The sequence below is a fragment of the Peromyscus eremicus genome, chromosome 18, assembly GCF_949786415.1.
Source record: "Peromyscus eremicus chromosome 18, PerEre_H2_v1, whole genome shotgun sequence".
Lineage (NCBI taxonomy): Eukaryota > Metazoa > Chordata > Mammalia > Rodentia > Cricetidae > Peromyscus > Peromyscus eremicus.
The window spans coordinates 2,568,984-2,590,998 of record NC_081434.1 but is presented as its reverse complement, the minus strand read 5'-3'; the positions used below and the strand labels follow the sequence as shown (position 1 = coordinate 2,590,998).

General features: G+C 52.3%; 1 protein-coding gene across 1 annotated transcript in view; it reads right to left on the bottom strand.

Moving 5' to 3' along the window:
• Lrp1 (LDL receptor related protein 1) overlaps window positions 1-22,015 on the bottom strand; it is an 82,835-nt gene that overhangs the window by 44,189 nt on the left and 16,631 nt on the right. The window contains exons 7-17 of the mRNA XM_059245346.1: window positions 12,409-12,571; window positions 12,106-12,328; window positions 10,823-11,012; window positions 10,370-10,513; window positions 9,168-9,404; window positions 7,820-8,000; window positions 6,866-7,088; window positions 5,563-5,764; window positions 5,228-5,353; window positions 1,891-2,031; window positions 1,641-1,766 (exon numbers count right to left, since the gene is read on the bottom strand). Coding sequence (XP_059101329.1) covers window positions 1,641-1,766; window positions 1,891-2,031; window positions 5,228-5,353; window positions 5,563-5,764; window positions 6,866-7,088; window positions 7,820-8,000; window positions 9,168-9,404; window positions 10,370-10,513; window positions 10,823-11,012; window positions 12,106-12,328; window positions 12,409-12,571 — 1,956 coding nt within the window. The remainder of the gene's footprint in view (window positions 1-1,640; window positions 1,767-1,890; window positions 2,032-5,227; window positions 5,354-5,562; window positions 5,765-6,865; window positions 7,089-7,819; window positions 8,001-9,167; window positions 9,405-10,369; window positions 10,514-10,822; window positions 11,013-12,105; window positions 12,329-12,408; window positions 12,572-22,015) is intronic.

Below are 22,015 nucleotides of genomic sequence, written 5' to 3'. Positions count from 1 at the left end.
ACAGAGCTAAAAACAGCTTCCTAATTGTCTCTCTCAAATGAGCGGCAGCTGCTGGTTTGAGCTATTGGCGGGTTCCTAGCGCGTGTGCTTGATCTGCAGTAGGGCGGAAATGAGGCTTCTGCAAGTGGCACATTAAGCTGCATGGTGGATTTAGACATTGCTAGTATAAAACAAAAAAAGAAGTTTCTGGACTACATGCTGCTTGGATAAAAGCATAGACCCATGATAGCTCCCAGAGCTGGTGGTAAACGTAGCCATGCTGGGAAGCTGAGGTGGGCGGAGCCAGCAGCCACAGCTGCTGCAGTTTAAGGCAAGAGATTCACAATAAGACAGATTCAGATGTAATAGTTTACAATGTGTGTAAAAATGTACGTAGGCTTGAAAGAGAGAGAAAAAGGAATATATACAGTTATATAAAGAAATAGTTTTTAAAAATAAAGTCTTTAAAGAGACAGTAAAGGTAGTATAAAAAATAAGCCACGTAAAAATGGATATTACACAGAGAATCTGGATTGTGTTGTCTTTGGGATTCTTAACTTCAGAGAGATATTTGATTGTAAAGGAAGCTGAGTTAAACCAATATGCATATTTTAAAGATACCTTGACTTCAAAATTTGGATATAAGGATATGTTGCTTTGGAAAAGAGTATCTTTTGTTCCCACAGAAAGCCAAAGGCTATGGAATTGTTCCAGATTAAGATACATCAGGTTTGACCAGCCAAGACCCCCTGAAGGTCTCCAATGACACCATGGCCCAGATGATCCAACATCCAGAATGGTTTGAAGGCATCTGGCTCAGACGATACAGCCTCATGGACTATTCCATAATTCTAAAATTTTCTTTGTTTCCCCATAAGATACAGCGCCCCCTTCCAGCAGGAAGTAGTAAGAGAAGCTACGCCCAAATTCCCAAATTATATGTAATTTTACTTTGTTAAGGTTAAAACCTTCCTGTTTGGAAAAAAAAAAAAAAGGGGAAGTGCTGTGGGATGTATGGCAAATGTGTTACTGATTAATCGATAAAACACTGATTGGCCGTTGGCTAGGCAGGAAGTGTAGGCGGGACAAGGAGGAGAATAAAGCTGGGAAGTGGAAGGCTGAGTCAGAGAGACACTGCCAGCCGCCATGATGAGAAACAGCTTGTGAAGATGCCGGTAAGCCACAAGCCATGTGGCAAGGTATAGATGAAAGGAAATGGATTAATTTAAGCTATAAGAACAGTTAGCAAGAAGCCTGCCACGGCCATACAGTTTGAAAGCAACATAAGTCTCTGTGTTTACTTGGTCGGGTCTGAGAGGCTGTGGGACTGGCAGGTGAAAGAGATTTGTCCTGACTGTGGGCCAGGCAGGAAAACTTAAGCTACACACCGGTGCCTGACTCCATCTCCCAAGGGGTCTCTGGGATCTTTGGGAAAAGGCTCCATCCACATTTCTCTTCACCTCCATTTAGAGTTGTACCCGCTTCCCCGTAAACCCAGCTCCGCTGGTCCGCACATCCTGGCAGGGAACGGTAGACCCCACCCCCTGCCCAGGACCCCTTCCCTCTGCTCTGAGCACACAGGCTCTTTTCCTTCCTTCCCTAGGCTTCCCTGTCTTCCCGGGCCTGGCTCCCCATCTGCGGCGCCCCGATCCCTTCCACACCTGAGCAGGTGGCATTGGACTCATCCTCACTGTTCCCACAGTCGTTATCTCCGTCACAGAGCCAGCGGGTGGGGATACACCGGTTGTTCTCACACTTGAATCGGTCCGAGGGGCAGGTGTGCTGGTCTGGGGAGGGCGAACAGGTCAGGGGTCAGTGGGAGGGTCGGGTCTCCAGGTCTCGGTCCGCTCAGGTACAGGCACTTGCAGAGCCTTGCTGCCTGGCCGCCCGGGGTGGGAGGGGGTGACTCACGGCACAGCGCGGGGGCCTCGTCACTGTTGTCCAGGCAGTCGTTGTCCCCGTCACACTTCCAGCGCTCCTGGATGCAGCGGCTGTTGGCACAGGCAAACTCGCCCGGCTGGCACTGGGGTGGGGGCACGTAGGATGGGTTCGCTGTGGGCACCACAGGAGTGGAAGGAGGTTAGACCCAGGCCACGGTGCGGAGACTCCTGTACGTCTCTTTTGATTTATTGTTTTTGATAATACACAGAGTCATTTTTTTCCCCTAGTACATAATTCTCCACAAGCAAATTATTTGGTTAGAAGTGGTAACTCTTTCTCGGGCAACACGGCAATTTCTGTATCTCCCTGAAGTGACAGCTTCCAAGAGAGCCCATTACTACACGTCAGAGATTTGTGGGGTCCACTGCTGACTTCCTAAACGCCCTCAGGAGTCATCTCGGGGCCCCCAAGGTCCTGTCCTGGATTTTCTCTTTCACAAATCCATCAGCTCCACCGCAGGAGTGAAGACAAGCCCCAGACCTCTGCATGCTCCACCGATCCTGTCCCCAACAGGGATACCTCGCCATCACTTCCGCCTCAGCGTCGTCTAAGCAGGCCTTTGCCTACGCCGCTGGTAACCTGGAGCCCAGACTGCGGTGTCTGCTGCCGAGCTCTGCACTCTCCTTTCTCTCCAATTTCTAAAACTTCTCCAGGGTCCCATGGATGGCCAGTTCTCTCCTCTACTCCATGGACCACTGGGCCTGGAAGTTGGTGTGTGTGCTCTTCGCTCCATACCATGTTTCTTCCTCTGCCTTCCCAGAAATCAGTGCTGACCTTCTCAGGCCACTCCCTGTCATGGTTAAGGACACTCTGCTCCTGGTCCAGTGTCACTTTCTCTCCAACCATTCCTGCTTCCATTTTTGTTTATTTTTTGTTTTTTCGAGACAGGGTTTCTCTGTGTAGTTTTGGTACCTGTCCTGGCTCTCGCTCTGTAGACCAGGCTGGCCTCGAACTCACAGAGATCTGCCTGTCTCTGCCTCCCACGTGTTGGGATTATAGGTGTGCGCCAACACCGCCCTGGCCCTGCCTCCATTCTTTTTTTTTTTTTTTTTTCCGAGACAGGGTTTCTCTGTGTAGCTTTGCGCCTTTCCTGGAACTCACTCTGTAGACCAGGCTGGCCTCAAACTCACAGAGATCCACCTGGCTCTGCCTCCCGAGTGCTGGGAAAAAGGCGTGCGCCACCACTGCCCGGCCTGCCTCCATTCTTAATGATGACAATGTCCAAAGACAATTCTGATACCCTGGTCCCTCTCAGTTCCACGGTCTCTGCCAATGTGCTCAACCTCCGCTGACCTCCACCTTGCTCTCAGCTGGGTCTCTACTGGACCCCTTTTCCTTCTTTCTTTCTTTTATTTTCATTTCATTTTGTTTTTGAGAGAAGATCTCACCACATAGTCCTGACTGGCTTGGAACTCGCTCTGTAGACCAGGCTGGCCTGGAACTCACAGAGATCGGCCTGGCTCCGCCTCCCACGTGCTGGGATTAAAGGCGTACGCCACCACTGCCCGGCTACTGACCCCCTTTCCACTCCTGGCGCTGTGATAAGAAAATAATTCCAACTCTGGGAAAGGGTAAGTAGGTGAGAAATGCAGAGGGTTTTTAAGAAATGGGGCCTGGGCGTCAGGCTTTCGGGACTGATTGTCTGTGCTAACTCGGGCCTCAGTTTCTTCATTTGTAAATGGGAATAATAAAAATGCCATCCCCAAAGCGATGTTTCAGGGAATACGTAAGTTACTCCATGGGAAATGCTCAAAACACGTAGTCTATGCTCGGTGAATGTCGGCTGTGATTATAAAAAACAAAACCAAACAAAACTGAAAACAACCTCATACTGTAGAGGCTGTTCTCTCAACAGTGGAGAAGTGGTTGAGTAAATGACGGGACGGTTAGTAGAAGGTACAGTTTGGCCATTAAAAATGCTGCTTATGGGGCTGGAGAGATGGCTCAGAGGTTAAGAGCACTGGCTGCTCTTCCAGAGGTCCTGAGTTCAATTCCCAGCAACCACATGATGGCTCACAACCATCTGTAATGAGATCTGGTGCCCTCTCCTGGACTGCAGTCATACATGCTGTATACATAATAAATAAATAAATCTTAAAAAAAAAAAATGCTGCTTATGTATCCACGACACACTGCAAGGGACAGAAACAGGAAACAGGAGCCTGTGCAGCAGGACTCCTGCTACGTAGACGAGAATGTGCAGAGAGATGTTTGGGAGGACGCGCCCTAAAATGACATCTAGGACTGGTAGAACAAGGGGTGAGACGTGCATTCTTCTTTACATTTTTCTATACTGTATGTTTATTCATTTTTACAATGAGTAGCCACTTTTTTTTTTTTAAAATCTCAATTGTGTGTGTGATACTGAGAACTGGACCTAAGGCCTTACCTCATGATCAACATCCCTAGACCCTACTTGTATGGAGAAAAAGGCGGCTATTTAAAAGTCATGAACTCGGGGACTGAATTTTATTTAAACGTGAGGAGCCGAGGCTGTAGCCCGGTGGTAGAGAGATTATCTGGTGTATATGAGGCATCAGATTGATCCCTGGCACTTTAAATAAAGGTAACACAGAGAACACTGTGACGGATAAGAGGTGAAAGAGGCAGATGTGTGCAGAGGCGGACAGGGTGACAGCTATGTACAAAACAGAACTACCAACCTGTGTGACTTACAGCAATATAGTGGTGGTCACTGTTTTCCTAACTTGCTTTTTAAAATTTGTTTTTAAGATGGGTCTCCACACTGGCCTGGATCTTGCAATCCTCCTGCCTCAGCTCACCAGAGGTGGGATTATAGGTATGTATACCTTACCTGGCTAATTTACAATATTTTGCTGGTTTCCTTTTTGCTTTGTTTGTTTGTTTTTTGTTTTAAGACAGGGTCTCACTATATAGCCCTGGATCTCACTCTATAGACCAGGCTGGCCTCGAACTCAGAGGTCCACATGCCTCTGCCTCCTGAGTGCTGGGATTAAAGGAATAGCACCACCATACCCAGCCTACAGTATTTTGAACTACTGTTATTCTACTCTGATAATAGTAATTAAAGTTAAAAGGAGTTCAGAATAGTTTCCTCCTCACACGGCTGTCTCATTCCTCATTCATTAGCCCTGATCTTCTAGCTCTTTCAGTCTCCACCCCCAGTCTGCCTTTAGCCCCAAAGCCTTCCCTTGCTTCCTGTGAGCCCTACAGGGCCCATCTTTGCCTCTTTAACCTCAGACTGAGACCTGAGCACTCCTTCTACGTGGCATTCCCCTGCTGGAGCGGCCTGCCCGTCCTCGCCCCCCCGCCAGGCCCCTCATACCCAAGCAGGTGACACCGTCCGCATCCAGCACCTGGTCCTCAGCACAGGCACACTGGCGGCTCCCCGGGGTGGCTAGGCACAGGCTGCTGCAGCCTCCGTTATTCACCCGGCACTTGTTGGTGCCCACTGCAGGAGAGGGGAACACGGGGTGGGGCAGCAGAGTTAGGGGAGGATATAAGAGGGAGTCAGGAGAGGAAGATCACGTTGAAAGAGAACACAGACACGGGACAAGAAGTGAATGGGAACAGAGTCGGAGGACTTCTCAGAAGCCTCAGAGATCAGAGCCCAGGGTCTATCCCACCAACCCACGGTGCCCTGCCAGTACCAAGGAGTACCTTGCTGCTGCTGGGCATCATACATTCGGATCTCAAAGATGGGAGGTCGCTCACTGCGCAGAAGGGTCACAGTGGGAGGTGTGCCTGCCGCACCCCGTTCCAAGCGGTAGACACTGCCACTCCGATACTCGGTCCAAAAGAGGTAGTTGCCATGGTGACACAGGCCAAAGGCATGATTCAGTTCGGGACCTTCGTACACAATCTAGGAATGGGGGGGGGGTGTTTCTGAGGAGGTGGGGGTAAATAGAGATGTCTGAGGGATGCTTAGGGGCCCCAGTAATGTGGACTCCTTCAGGTGACCTAGAAACGACACTGTCCACACTATCTTCTCATGGGGCCATTCATACTCCTTTATGGCTCCCAAACACACACACACACACACACACACACACACACACACACCCCAGTATTCAGCCATTCATTTTTCCATCTAATAAACATTTATTGGGATCTATTTTCTTTGTTGCTTTTTTGTTTGTTTGTTTGTTTTTTGTTTCAAGACAGGGTTTCTCTGTGTAGCTTTGGTGCCTGGCCTGGATCTCACTCTGTAGACCAGGCTGGCCTCGAACTCACAGAGATCGGCCTGGCTCTGCCTCCCAAGTGCTGAGATTAAAGGCGTGCGCCACCACCACCTGGCTAACATTTATTGGGATCTATTAAGGGCCACTCTGTGATGGGTACTAAGAAGAAGATTGTCCTTGAGTACCCATCGTCTCCTGGAGAGCGTATGTGGGTGATCTGGGGGAAGAGGCACCAGGAGGAGCTGAGCAGAGTCCCAGGAAGCAAAGGCTCCGTAGCAGAGGTCTTACAGTGTGTGCTAGGGATCACAAACTGTCTAGTGTTGCTTGTTCAAAGAGTGTTGGGACGTGGAGAGCAGGAGGAGACATGAGACCATAGAGGTGGCCCAGTAGCTGTACTGTGAAGGACCTGATACACCAGAGTTTGGTCCCCAGACCTAAACACAAGCATAACTCTTACAGTACAAAGCCACCCAAGAGAACAAACGCGTACGTAATGCTGTCCCTAGGCACCTCACACTTCGGTGCAGGACTACACCAAGTGTGCTGTGCATGGATGTGCAAGAACAGAGGTGTACACACAGCTGTGAACGTGAGCAGTCAGAGGCAGAGACCGTCTCAGACAAGCAAGACAACACACGCGATACAGACACACAGGTCTGCACATCTACAGAGCCATGGGTAAACATCTAAGAGGCACACAGTCCTGGACACACAGACATCCGCGTTCTCGGGGAGTCTCCTGCATAGACACAGGGCTCGACAATGCACACACGCCTGCCCACCTTCCGGTCTGTGCCATTGAGCAGTATGGTCTCGATGCGGTCATAGAAGGCATCGACCCAGTAGAGGCGCCCAGCTGGGATATCCAGGCTGAGCCCATTGGGCCAAAGCACTGTCTTGGAGGTGACAAAGATATCGCGGTGTGAGCCGTCCATCCACGCCCTCTCCAGCCGCCCTCGCCGGCTGTCCTTGGGGTCCTCCTCCCAGTCTGTCCAGTACATCCACCTGTGGGCAGTGGCTGGTCAGCACCACACGGCCAACATGCCTCAACAGCCTCTCTTGTGAGTCCAGTCACTGGGTGGCATCCAGAACTCCTCCCGGGGGTCTCTCTGAGACCGAACCACACATTGCACTTACTCTGGCCTCCATCTAACACACACCCGATGAGTGCCTACTGGAGCTGGGTAAGCCTCTGGCAGAGACTAAGGTTCCCCACCCCTCGGGAGCGCACATCCCGCCAGAAACAGGTAGCTCAGGAAGGGTTGTGTCAGGAAAGTGATAAAATCAGAAGGAAAATGAAAAGTGATGGGGGTGGAGAGAAGCCAGCCTGGCAGCAAGGAGGGGTGAAGACAGGGTGAGGACGGCTTCTCCGAGACTCGATGCTGACAAGAAAAACTACATCGGCTGCTATCTGGCGTTCCAGACAGCACACAATGGGGAGAGAACTACTGGCTATGGGAAGATGTGGGCCAAAAAAGCACCGGGCAGGTCCAAAGGCTAGCGCGGCACAGGGCCGGAGGGAACCAGAAGAGAGCTCTGTACTAGAGAGCCAGAAGCAGACTTCCGGGTATGTGTTATGGTTTAAGATGGATGGACACCTGTTCTCTTTCCAGGCTCCCCTTCCTGCTTCAGTGGCCGGCCTGCCTCCGCCAGGCCCCCTGCTTTGCTGATTCCCTCCCCCAGTTCTGAGATGAGCATGCTCCCACCCCCCGAACCCAAGGCCCGGGCAGACTTACCCGTTGAGTGGGTCTACCACAATGGCCCTGGGGTGCGTCATCTTGCCCTCGATCAGAGTCTTTCTAGTCTGGGCAGCTTTCTCCAGCCTGGCCACGCTAATGGTCTTCTTGGGGCCATCATCGGTCCAATAAAGATTGTCTCCCATCCAGTCCACAGCTACGCCCTCCACGTTGTGAATGCCTGTGGTGGGGGTGGGGGGTAGAGAGGGTGATGGGGGTGATCCTTAGAGTGTGCAGGAGGCAGGGAGAGCAGGGAGCACCCGGTGCCCCCAGTGGTGGGTAGCGGGGGAAGAGCGGCTGGGGAAGAGACCCTTTAGGTTGTCACATCTGTGTTGAGTCATTCCCTGAGAACAGCACGGGGCGGCCAGGGGGCTCTGCAGTGGATGTGGGCTCTCGAGTGAGGGCATGTCTGGGCCTGTGCTTAGGTGGACAGCCGAGGCAATACAGACGGGCCACTTGAACAAGCGTGACGCCACGTCCTAGGCCGAAAAACCCTGAGCTCACAAAATGAATAAATTAGGAAGTAACTTTTCCCTTAGCCAAAGGCTTCATCTTCAGTATCCCCTAAATAGCAGTTCCCCTGGCAAAGGGAACCCCAACCTTTTCCTGACTAGGAGTTACTTCTGATTTCCACACAGTCTTATGATTGCTGACTGCTGAAGTTCTCTGAGTTGCGTGGAGGGTGGGGAGCCAGGCGCAGGGTAGGGACCGGCATCGGCCAGATTGACTGATTAGGGAACCAGATCCCAGGGCCCCCAAGTACAGAGCTGAGGCAAAACACACGCAGCCCACCCAGAAGCCTCCATGGGGATGGCTCTGACGACACTCCACAGTGGCCCTGCCAAAGTAGGTCAGAGGGAGAGACTGGACGGAATTAACAGGGCACGGTTTTCTCAGGCCACATGAAGGTGCAGGTTCCCGTGGCCGTGAGCTCCAGCTGCACATACTGTGTGCGTGTACACTTGTGGCTGTGCCCCATCTGATCTGGCAGGCCCAGCTCCGACTCAGGGCCTCAGGCCTCTCCTGGCTGCGTGCGGCCGACAGCTCCAGGGCCGTGGCAGAGAGCCAATGGCAGAGAGACCCTAAGTTTTCCCAAGGTCTGGCCAAGGCAGCCCACACTGCCTAACCCATCCATCCTCCTGATTCTTTTTGGCTCAGCCAAGAAAGAGGTCACACAGAGGTCAACCTGTCTATCCCCTCATCTCCATGCCAACCAGCCCAGCCAGCCAGTCAGCAGAGGACTCTTCATGCTGTGAGGGAGATGTCTGAGCCTCTGATGTCTTCTTGTTCCGGGCGCCACGGGCCTCGGGAGTGCCACCCACACACCTCCCACTCCTAAGGCCCTTACCATCCTTCAGGATGGTCTCCCGCTCAGTGCCATCAATTTTCTGGCGGCCAATGAGGTAGCTGGTGGTGTCGGCAAAGTAGATGAAGCCAGTCTCCGCGTGGAAGTCCAGAGCCCGCGGATTCATAAGGTTCTCAATGGGGATCATGTGCTCATCCGGGACCTTGGCCCCCATGTCCATGCCTCTGATGATGCCTGGCCGGCCCTTGCCATACACCAGGAACAGCTCATGTTCAGGCTCTAGGGCAGACATAAAGGGCACAAAATTAAACACACACGCGCGCACACACACACAAACACACACACACGCACACGCACACACACACACACACACTGGTCACCACCCCACTTGGGAGTCTGGGTCTGAGGAGCCGCAGTGCATTGGCTGGGCTGAGTCAGGAGAGATGGAGCAGACGGGGCTCTGAGTCAGTCAGAGAGAACATGTTCATGAACACGGGATAACATGTTCAACTCTAGTCCCAAGGCTACCGTGCCCGGGGGTTGGACGTGTGAGATGGGAAGTCGGAGAAGGGAAGCTCATCCCTTTAACTTCCACTATTCAGTAGTGAAATTCGGGACCTAAAAGGAACACTTTCAAAATAGGTTGGAATCTGGTCACTTTCCACTTCCTCCGCGGCCATCCTAGCCTAAACCACATCACTCTTCCCCAGGCCTCGGAAATAGCCACCTGGCTTCTTCCCGGCTACCCAGCCTCTGCCCAGCACCGAATAAGCTTACACAGCATGAACCCAATCACCCCTTTCTGTCCACGGCGACCATGAGCTTCTCATCCCTTCATTTACAATATTCGGCCCCCAGGTCTTCTCGGCACACCGTACCCTACCGCGGCCTCAGGACCTTTGCACTGCACTCCTCCAGAAACTCTCTGCTCTCAGGTAAGCCATATGGCTGGCTACCTCACTTCATCCACAGAGAGCGAGGCCCTCACCATCACAACTTGCTTTATTTTCCCTCACACACCCTTCATTGCCAGAACAGCGTCTAACACCCAGTGTGTGTTTGCTAAATATTAGCGGAATGAATGAATGGGCGGTAGGGATAGCGCTGCTCTTGGATGTGGGTTCCTCACATCTCTGCCCTTGGCTTCTCTGCATCTCAACAGAGGCAGCGGGCCGTGGGGGCATATCTGAGCACCCACCCCCACCCCCAGCAGGCCCACCTGCCCAACCCTCCCTGATACTCACTCTTGCAGGACTTCCCGTCACTTCCCAGGCTGAAGCCAGACCGGCACCTACAGGTCCTCGCCTTGTGGCTGTTGGCCAGCAGACAGATGTCGGAGCAGCCACCAGGCTTCCCATACTGGTCATTCTCACAGGCGTGACTCCGCACTGGGGAGGGGGGGTGCAGAGTGGACAGCTGTCAGTACCCCTCGAGACTGCTCAGGCCATCAGGGTGGGCCTTTGTTCTGGTCTCCACAGGACTAAGATTCCACTGCCCTGCTCTAACTTAGCCTCAGGCACAAGGGAACTGGGGGTGTGGAGGGGTAAGGATATCCATGGGAACAGAAGCCAGGGTTGGGAGCTTGGGGTCGGGGCCCAGAAGCACTCTTGCTATGAAGACAATGAAGAACTGTGGCCCTGAGCTTGGAGTCCTGTCAGGGTGAAGCCCACTTCGAAGGGGTCACTGAACCCGCTTACCTCGGGGCTGACGCCTCTGGTGGTAGATGTGCAGGGCGCCACCCTTGTCCACACGGGTGACAACCTGGTACTCAGTGCTGTTGAAACGGTTCACTCGGATCACACTGGTCTTCTGCTGGGTGTTGGCGTTGTCTGAGTTGGTGGCGTACAGGTAGTTCTCGAACACAGTCAAGCCATACAGGTGCTCAATCTGGGACGGCAGGCATGGTTGGTCAACGAGACAAAGGGATGTGTGCTGTGCCCAACAGGCCTGTGGCTTCCACCCAAACCCCGGCATCTGCTCTTCCAAGTTCACCTTCCAGTTTTATTTAACTCAATGCTAAACTCTTGATTCCTCTATTCTGGAAAATTTGTTTGTCAAGCTCCTACTCATCCTTCACAAAGTACCTCTTTAAAGAACTTCTGGAGCTTTCTAAGAGACGTTATCCCCACCCCACTCCACGGTCTGCCTCTATGGTGATGCTGCTATCCGGGATCTGGTGTGCTGACTGGTGAACCATTCCTCCCACTGAGGGCAGGAAAAACGTCCCTCACAGAATTAAGATCCAGCACCTGATATGCTGATCAGTGAACCATTCCTCCCACTGAGGGCAGGAAAAGCGTCCCTCACAGAATTAAGCTCCTGGTAGATGCTCTGACGGTCTTCAGCCGAGTTAGAATCGGGCCCTAAACCCTGCCCACAGACCCTGCCCACAGACAACTGTGTACAGTGCCACTCAATGCAGCTTTTGGGGGGACCGAGTACACACTCGTGTCCCAAGGAAGCCTCCAGTGGCCAGCTGCTTCAATTCACCCAAGATCAGGGGTTTGCTGGTCTGTGAGACTTTCAAGGTTAAAACCAGAAGAGTTCCAGGCAAAGCCCCAGGGTCGGCTGCTCGCGCAGGTGACTCCAGGATGGATGTTCCACCACCGAGCGGCAAGACCTCCTGGCCGGGATCAAGTGCTGGCTGCCCAGTTGTGTAACCTCTGGCAAATTACCAAACATCCTTGAGCCTCACTTTTGTCAACTGCCTGCTCATCTCCCAGGGGCTATTTTAAGTATCAAGTAAGAAAAAGGAAGTAAAAGGTGGCCTGAAGTGACTGTTCCCATTAGAATGGAAACCATATTCCCCCTCTTCTCTGACACATTCCTGGTGGCTCCGCTCCCACCAGAAGACACGCGTTGACTGTCCACACTTACTAGGAGCCCTAGAGGTCAACTCCCCTGAAAAGGACTCCCCCCCCCCCCTCCCCCGTCACCAGAAGACCCTGGCTAATCGTTTCCCCCAACAAAGCTCCCTCACCAGGATGCCTTGGATGATGGTCTGCCGGCCCTTGCCCTCATAGTCTACCACCTCGATGTAGTCGAGGTAGGCATCCGCCCAGTAGACGAGGCGGCTGACAAGGTCCAGGGTGATGCCGTGGGGGAATACAATCTTGCTATCGACCAGCTTGGTGCGGTTCTGCCCATCCATGTCGCAGCGCTCTACCTTTGGGATCTGCCCATAGTCAGTGAAGAATACCTTCCTGTGGGTGCACAAATGTTAAGTGGGGTGCGGGCCGGGACCCCCCTCTCCAGAATCAGAACCCTGGTCTGCCACTCTCACCCCATGGCAGGGTCCAGGGCAATGCCTTTGGGATTGTAGAGCTCCAGGTCCAGCAGGGTGACACAGGTGTCCCCGTTTCGGTTGCAGACAAAGATCCTATCGTCAATGTCATCCACAAAGTAGAAGTTTCCTGTCAGCCAGTCGATAGCCATCTGTTCCACGTCTGGAGAATGAATGAAAGAGCTATGTGGGCCAGGCCCTCCCACAGGTACCCGGCCCTCCTGTGAGCTCTTCTCTGAGGCCTACTCCTCCCCCAGCCAGCTGCGGTCACCTTCCCCTGAGCGCCTGTGGGTGTCACCGGCAGAGTCACAGTCTGATACTCCCGGTGTTCCCAAGTATCTGGTCTCTCCAAAGAGAAGTCTCCAAAGAGAAGTCTCCGAATATACTCAACCCCCAACCCCACCCTGGGCTGCGGGTTGTCATAAGCTGGGGGGATTAGGTAAACACTGGCCCGCTGACAGGCTATCCCAATTCTAATCCAGCCTTCAACAGGAAAGAGCTGTCCCGGGGTGTGCCAAAAGACGGGAGGAGAGGCCTGGCAGCTCACCCCAATATTTTCTTTTTAATTTGCTTTTACTTGAGATAAGAGCACTGTAACTAGCCGAAACAGCACCTATCTTTGGTTGGGCCAGACTTATATTCACTTTACATGGTACGTCTAATTATTTCATACTAACAAGAAGTACTGGCTGGAAGCTGGACATGTTTCGTAAGTTTAAAAAAAAAAAAAAACCGGAAAGCAGAATGTTCATAAATGATCTCAGCTTGGAGAAAAATATTTCAAAATATTAAGTCCATACAGCATGGCACAAAGTTGGGACTCAGTAACAGGAGTCAGACTTCCCCTCACACCCCCATTTCTGCAATGTTCTTATTGCTGAATCCCCTCATATCCCGGGGGGGAGCACAGAAGAATAGGAAATGCGGGACAGAGTCCGGGGGAAGGTGAAGGAAGGACCCTGGAGATAAACCAGGAGAAACCTAGAGAGGAGCTTCCCAACGGTGCAGAGCAGCTACCACAGTCTCTGTGAGCCATGAAGGGCTGTAGATGGGACAAGGACAATTGTTGGCGTCCTTCCCAACACAACCCTGGCTTCCATGCCCCCCACTGACCCCATTCAGATACCCTCAGAAGTAATGCCTCTCAAAACTGGGAAGTTCCTAAGGCAGAGATTTTTATCTGCCCGATTTCAAGGAAGACAGGTAGAGACGCCTTTTGGCAACCTGCCTTTGGTTGAAGCTTACCCCCACACTATCCACACTCCTCTGCCTCACAGCTACAGGTATAACTGTGGGCTCCCGCTCAAGTCCTCCCCTCCCTCCGCCCCTCCCCAAAGGGATCCAGGGGCTATTTCTTAATAGTGGGAGGGGGTAAAGGGAGGCCAGGGGAGTTGGCTGTCTGGTCACTGACTCACAGTCACAGGACTGAGGCCGGAGGGAGGGGAAGGCAAAGCAGTCACTAGAGGCGCTCATAAACCGTTTCCTCTCCAGGCCCCCTCTGGTAACCCCACCCTGAGACGACTGGAGAAAGAGGTCACAGGAATGAGGTTATTATCCCGACAAATGCCGACACATCCCCAAACCTAGGTGCGCTGTCCTCTGGGCTCCCAAGACTACCCCATCTTGGGGAGTAGGGCCAAGGAGCACGAGGAGGACAAGGCCATAGAGGAAGAAAGCTCAGTGTAAGAGTTAAAGGCGACCAAGCAGCCCCACGCACGCATGGTTACCACAGAGAAACCAGATTAAAATGCAACCGCTGGGCCACCTCCAAAGGAAACTCAAATCCCAAAGCAGGGACCTTTCTGCGGCCCCACGCAGCCAGCCGGACAACTGAAAATCAACAGGGCTGTGTGCCCTTTCCTCGGTGGGCACTGCAGGGGTCTGGGGGGCCGCTGGCATGTATGCAAAATTCATCAGTCAAATCTTGTTTTCCCAGCACCAGCTGGCACAGATGGCCTCCTCTCCAACTTCCTCAGGCTTCCTGAGTCACTGCCCAGCCCTAGGACTGGCAACACCCTGGACCCGCTCCCCCATCCACCCTTGGCAAGAAGGGAAGAGAAGAACCCTGCAGAGATGTGACGCCCCGCTCCCAGATGCAGCTCCATAGTCCGTCCAAGCCTCAAGACGGGGTGACCTGCCTGGACAAGGAGCCCCTCTCCTGGCTTGCATGCCCTCCCACTTCTGGGAAAGAAGGGTAGTCGTTCCTGCTCTCATATATTTACCCTTGGCTGGGTTTCCCTCACCTCCCCAAAGGCCAAGCAGGGTCCCATTCAGCAGGCCGGTGAGGAGTTGGCAAGAAATGATGTCCCAGGCCAGCCTGGCCTCCCCTTCGGTATTTTTGCAGCTGGAGATTATTAGTCGTAAGCAAACTCCTTTGTTATACAACCCCCACTACCACATTATTTTCCTCTGTCCTAAAGTTCAGATTCCTCTGCCTCTCCCCACCCCCAGCAGCCACAGGCTACCACTCCAAAACTGCGCAGGGAGGAGGTCAATTCCTCACTGTCCATGAGCAGTCTCTGGGGTACTAGCCTTGGTCTACAGCTTGGGGTTCAGGTGGAGCCCTGGGCTTGTGTCTACAGGAGCCAAATATTCCTGCTCCGTCAACCTAGATGGCATGGTGACATGCATTTGTATGTAATCCTAGCACTTTGGAGGAGGAGGGGGAGGGGGAGGGGGAGGAAGAGGAAGGAGGGTCAGGAGTTTAAGGCTAGCCTTGGCTACACAGTGAGTTCCAAGCCCAGTAGGGGTGACATGAGACTGTCTCAAAAGACCAACCAGGGGCTGAAGAGATGGCTGGATGCTTAAATAAAAACACTTGCTGCTCGCTCTTCCAGGGAACCTGGGTGTGGGTCCCAACACCTACATGAGGTGGTTCACAACCGCCTATACCTCCAGCTCCAGGGCATCTGCACACACATGATGCACACAAACTCACACAGGCACATGTACAGACACATAAATTAAAAATGAACAAATAAATCAAAAACAGCCAACCAAACCAAAACAAAACAAAAAAACAAAAACCCACACCCACCCAACCAAACTAAACCAAACCAAAACAATAATATAGCAAAAAAAAAAAAAAAAAAAAAAAAAAAACAAAAAAAAAACAAAACCCGAAGGGCAGAGGTTGTCTTTTGCCTTCACCGGGCTGACCTGCCCAAGCGCAACCTCCCGCCTTCCAGAGGAGGCATCTCGTGCTGAGGGAGGGGTTTGGTGGTGGTCTAGGGAAGGGAGGTTAGGACTTGAGGAGGGTGAATGAGTCAAGAAAGGAAGACCACAGCCTGATTGCGTCATCGAGAAGGACTTTCAGTTCCAGGCCCTAGAATAGACCTGGCTGAGTGTCTAAAAGTGCTGAGCTCCTCGGCAGCCCCAGCGCCCAAGGCTCAGCACATACAACCCCAGTTTTTCTCAACTTCTCCATCATCCACATTGCTCAAGAGGTATTTCTTAAGTTATGGCCCCTTTCCCAGAAACATGACCCCCAGCAGACCCCAAGACGACCCTAGCTTCAGTTACACGATTTCTGTAAAATAAGGAGATCCGGGGGCAGGAAGGAGGGCCTTAAATCTTAAGAAACACTCCAGACACACCCATACACCCGAGGATTACAGGACATGCACCGAGTCCCGCGGTGATGAGAGACCCCTATTACTCGGGTTCTGGTCCTCATTCTAATTTGTTCCACCTTATTTCCAACGCTCTGCTCGAGCTGCCCTGAGTTCTGCTGGGCTCCGAACACCTCCCAACTGGATCTATGGGCAAGTCAGTCAACACTTGTCTTCTTATCAGTAAAATGGGATGGTACATTCAGGGCATGGAGCACATGACACTCCACACACACACACTATACTCCAACCAAGCCACCCTCTTCCCTAACCCAACCTTTCCACCATCTCCACCAGCCTATGGCCTCCTGACTAAAGGTGGGTAACAGGATGGGGGGAGGGCATGTGTGCGACAACCACTGTTCTTATTCCACGTCCGCTCTAAGGAGAAACCTTCCCCACAGAGTGAACCTATCCTGACTGGAAGCAGCTCTCACTACACTGAGAGACTTCTGTAGGAAGAAGCTCCCCCTACACAGAGGAGCTCTCTGTGCTGGAAGGAATTTAACCTACTAAAAGTGCCTGTCCCTGTTACAGGCTTCAGTGACCCCCAGGAACTCCATCACGACTCCCACCTGACTGCAAATGAAGGGAGAGCAGGCCCTGTCTTTACATTTCCTCCCCGGTGTCAGAAACACAGGTATCGATTGGCTTAACAAATATTTACTGAATACAGAGTCCTTCCTCTGCTCTCCTAGAGACAGAACATCCTTTCTCTTCCCCTTCTGGCCTTGGAATACCCCAGGACATTGGCAGAGTACAGTTCGAAATCCCACCCAGGGATCAGGCCAGTGAGGCGGGGCTGGCAGATCTGATTAAAGAACATGGCCTCATGGTCCTGTTTGCTACCAAACCCTGACTTCAGCTCTGGCCTGTTCCACCAGCAAGTCCAGAGCTTACCTGTAACTTATCCCGGAGCACCCTTCCGACCACCCCTGCTTGGACATCCAGCCAGGAGCTCGTGGACGAAATGCCTGGATTCTGCCCTGCCTGACTTAGGGTCTCTGCGTGACTGAGAAATTCTCACTGGGCTCTGAAAATGTCCATCTTGCTTAAGTTACTTCCTTTGGCTTGAAAGCAGGGAGGACAGAGCTGGGGGGTAGGCTGGCTTGGGAGCCAACTTCAAGGAGACAGCGGGAGGGGGAGGAGAGGGCAAGACTGGACGTAGGCCCGGAGAGGAGGAGCAAGAAAGGGCTGTTAGTGACTAGGAACCAGGGAAAGGGAAGGAGAAGCCAGCGTGCAGGAATGGCGGTGGCAGAGGACAGGGTGGCTAGACCTCCCCGGTATCACAACACCCTGTGGGAGTCAGAAAAGCCAAAGGAAGGAACACCTTCACGTGTCAACTCTGGAAATGTGCCATTTTGTTTAGTTTATTTTTTTAGATAGGGTCTCACTCTGTAGCTCACGCTGGCCTGGAAGGCACTAATAATCCTCCTACCTCTGCCTCCCGAGTGTCGGGATCGCAGCTATGAGGCACGATGCTCAGCTTCTGAAGTACTCTGTAAACACAGTATGGGATGCAGAAGGGGTGGGGTGCTGTTTGTTTATTTGCCTCCCCTCTAGAAAAATCACTACTCCATTTCCTGTTGTGATTTTTTTAAAAACACACCCACCCACTCCACCCCACCCTCCATCTCAAAAATTAATTAATTAGGGATGGAGAGATGGTTCAGTCAACGGAGGGCTTACTGCCTGTGCATGAGGACCTGAGTTCTATTCCCAGCATTCACTTTAAAAACCTGGTTACTGGGCTGGAGAGATGGCTCAGCGGTTAAGAACACTGGCTGTTCTTCCAGAGGTCCTGGGTTCAACTCCCAGCAACCACATGGTGGCTCACAACCATCTGTAATGAGATCTGGTGCCCTTTTCTGGTCTGCAGGCAGAACACTGTATACATAATAAATAAATAAATCTTTAAAAGAAAGAAAAAAAAAAAAAGCTGGTTGTTAAACCGGGCGGTGGTGGCGCACGCCTTTAGTCCCAGCAGAAGCTGAGCCAGGAGGATCTCTGTGAGTTTGAGGCCAGCCTGGTCTACAGAGCTGGACAAGTTCCAAAGCTACACAGAGAAACCCTGTCTTGAAAATCCAAAAAAAAAAAAAAAAAAAAAAAAAAAAAAAGCTGGTTGTTGCTGGGTGATGGTGGCATATGTCTTTAATCCCAGCACTCAGGAGGCAGAGGCTGGTGGACCTCTGTGAGTCCAGCCTGGACTACCTATCAAATCTCAGGCCAGCCAGGGCTACACAGCAGGATTTTGTCTCTAAACACATTTAATAAGGTGGTCAGTGCACACTGTGATCCCGGCGCCAGAGAAGTAGAAATGGGAGCATCGCTGGGCTGGTCAGCCAGTCTGGCTGGATCCGCAACACCAGCTTCACTGAGACCTTACCATAAGGGGCCGGAGAGATGGCTCGGGGGTTAAAGGGACCTGTTGCCCTTGCAGAGGTCCTGGGTTCAGTACCTAGCACCCAGACGGTGGCTCACAACTGTCTGGAAATCAAGTTCCAAGGGATCTGATACCATTTTTCTGGCCTCTTTGGGCACTAGGCATGCATAGACATGCATGCAGGCAAAACACTCATACATGTATTAAAATAATTAAAAAATAAGGTGGAGACATCTAACATTGACTTCTACATGCATGGGCAGACACATATACATACAAGTACACACACAGACATGCACCAAAAAATTAATAATCAAACCACGGTATAGGGATCTTCTAATGGTAACATCAGATGAGAACATAGCTGTAAACATAGCTGAACTTTACAACTAGGGGCTGGAGGCAGGAGGACAGAAGTTTAGGACCAGTCTTAGCTGTGTAACAAGTTGGAAGTCAACCTGGGCTATACAAGATCCTGTCTTAAAAACACAGAACAAGGGGCTGGGGGTTTAGCTCAGCGGTAGAGCGCTCGCTTGCTGGCCCTGGGTTCGGTCCTCAGCTCCGAGAAAAAGTAAAAAAAAAAAAACGAAACAAAACCTGTTCACAGGGCTGGTGAGACAGGTCAGTGGTGAACCCAAGAGCTGGATGACCTGAATTAGACCCTCAGGACCCACACAGTGACGGGCTCTCACATGTCATCTGACTCCCACATGGCTCCCATGCTCCCATGTGCACACACATACACACACAAGAATAAAATGTAAAAAAAAAAAAAAGAAAGAAAGAAAGAAAAAGAAAAAGAAAAGAAACTTTTAACAACACCTTTTAAAAAGCTTGTGCATGCTGAAATGCACACAATTTCTCTAGAAAAGGTATGACGGGGTAGGGGGCTCTTAAAATTCCCTTATTGGTTTTTGAATAAGGATCTTGCTGTATGTGGGCTCGAGTGATTTCTCTGTCCTCAACGTCAAACCCACTAGTCTTGTTTCCCTTCGGTACTGGGGATGGGACGCAGGGCCAGCCATGAGCTATACTCACGGCTCTCTTCCCTTCTTTTCTGGCCTCACCAAGCATGGCACGGGAACTTCAGATCTCCCGGTTCACTAGGTGGGTCTGGGCTGTGGCTAAGGTAGGAGACAAGCTGAGCCAGTGTGACCTTGGGACGAGGGGAGATGGGTTTAGCACCCTGCCCCATCTGAGGGGAGAAGTAATGAGGGGCCCTTAGAAGGCCTTCAGGATGCAGAGCAGACCGGTCCCCATGCTAACAGGCTCTCTCACTGGCTTCCTTCCTTCTTTATATTCTATTTCTGTTTGCAGAGGTCTCTCTGAGGCAGGCTTCCCCCATCTCCCCACACCAGTAGGCTGTCCTCACTGGCTCCCCACCTCTCAATCATAAGACATACACCCCTACCTCCTCACTCACCCCCACCCCCACTACCCTGCTTAGGCATGTCCCCAGGGATCTCACAGAGGTTCCCAGGGATCTCACAGAGGTCCCTGTCACAGGGAAGGATTGTAGAGAGAGCTGCTGTGGAGGACTGAGAAGGCACAAGGTTGGGGACTTTTCCTTCATCCTCCAGGGAGCTAATTATAGGACCGCAGACCCCAGCAAGCAGGTGTGTCCCTGGGCCCCTGGAGTTCCCTGACCCCAGGGCAGGCCTCCTCCTGAGGAAGGGGATGTAGTACGGGTGGGGGGAGGGTGTTACAGAGACACTTCTGACATCCTCAACTCAGGGCCCATAATTAGTTTGTGGGATGAGAGCAAACAACCATCCTCATGGTGACGGCCAGACATCCTGGCGTCAGGAGTGGGGGTTGGGGACGAGGTAGGGAGGAAGAGAAGCTGGGGCACATGGAGGAGCCCGCTCCTCTCCCCTAGAGGGTTTCCCCCAAGAACCTTGGTCTCTTCCAGGTTCCTGGACTCTGCCCCAGGGGCCCGGTAAAGTGCGGCAGCCTGGGGAGGCAAGGCAAATCTGTTTGCCAAGGGAGGGGTATCTACCCAAGGTTACTTCCTGCTTCTGTGGGGAAGGAAGTCGGGAGAATGGACCAAGCCAGAGCAGAAGTTGAGAAGGTTCCCAGAGGGTACATCATAGCCACCTACCCAGCGTACCACTCTCTGGCCCTGTGGCAAGGCTGGAGAAAAGGCTGCCATGTCTCTTGGCCCAAGCAGGCCTGTTGAGTGGGATGGTGAACTAGAAACACACACGAGGAAGTTGTCTCCAATCTCACCACACAGGGCTCCTTGGGCTGCCCACCCCTCAGGTGCCAGGCAGCTCTCAGCCCAGCACTCCAGAAGGACACATATCCAGTCACAGTGGACCTTGGACACTATGGTGCTGGGAAGCCAGAGCCAATGTTGGAGCCATATCCTGAGCCACAGACAGGAAGGGCTCCTCTGTTCTCCACCATCCCCAAAAGGACCCTCTCAGACTGAATCCTTCACAATTTCATGGGACCTTTGCTTTCTACGGGAAGCCTCACAGGCCCAGAAGAAAGGAACTTATGCATCTACTACAGGAGTTAGGGCTATACTCAGCCACAGAGCACATGCTTAGCCTCTGCTAGTGAGGCCCCTGGATTCAGTATCAGCACCAGCTGGGGTGGGGTGGGGACAAACTAAGAGGATCTGGAGTTCGCAACTCTAAGCTATGAACTTCATTTACCACAAGGCTTTCACTTCAGTTTATCAGACCTGGACAGACTAGCACCAATCCATTATGGAGCTGAGGGAACCCAAGTTGAGGTAGGGAATTTTGGTTTACTCGGGGTCAGAGTTCCAGTTATGCCTGAGGGCTGGGGACAGATCAACCACCGTCCAGATCCTTCCCCTCAGCCCTCTGTGGCTTTTCGGGGAATGTGAGTCTGCCAGCTGTGGACTCTGTGGAGGAAGTTTTTGCTTGTTTGTGTAACAACACTGCCGTGGGTCTGCACCCAGCTATGTGTGAGCCCATGACACCCTCCTTCACTGTACGACCGTCAAGCTGCGTCAGCAGCGAGCCTGAATGGGAATGGCCAGCATATCCTAAGTGCTCAGCAGCTCACGGCTCCTCCCTCGGTCTCATTGACTGCCAAGGACCGGAAACAGGCTCAGGGACTTGGCACCTACCCAGCGGTGGGAAGTCCTTTCTGGTCATACTCCTGAGGGTAAAAGCACTCCACGGAAGACCAAACCAAGCCAGGCTCAGGCTCCTCTGCCCTCTGCTACCTAACACCCCCATTACCTGACCCTTCTCCAAATCCTTAGCTTTTTTCCCCTAGTCCCAGCTCCTGCTATGTGGGAAAGCCCCTCATGGTCTAATCCATACTCCCCTTTCAAGGACGGGACAGTCCCTGGTCTCGGGAGAGTGACCATTCATGGCCCTCTCAGCCTTCCATTCTCCACTGAGGCCTCCCTTAGCCCTGGACCAGAAATGCAAAATGCCATCTAGAGACATTTAGCTCAGAGTGTAGCAGAAGAAGAGCCGCCATCCCTCTGCTCCTGCTACAAAGAGGCCTCAAGCCCCCTGTCTCCGGCCTCTGCTGGAGGCATCTTCACTGGGCTCCTGCCCCGAGCGGGGCTCCTTCCATCTAGGGTCTGTCTCGCCCATCTCCCCTCCCCTCTGAACGGGCCACT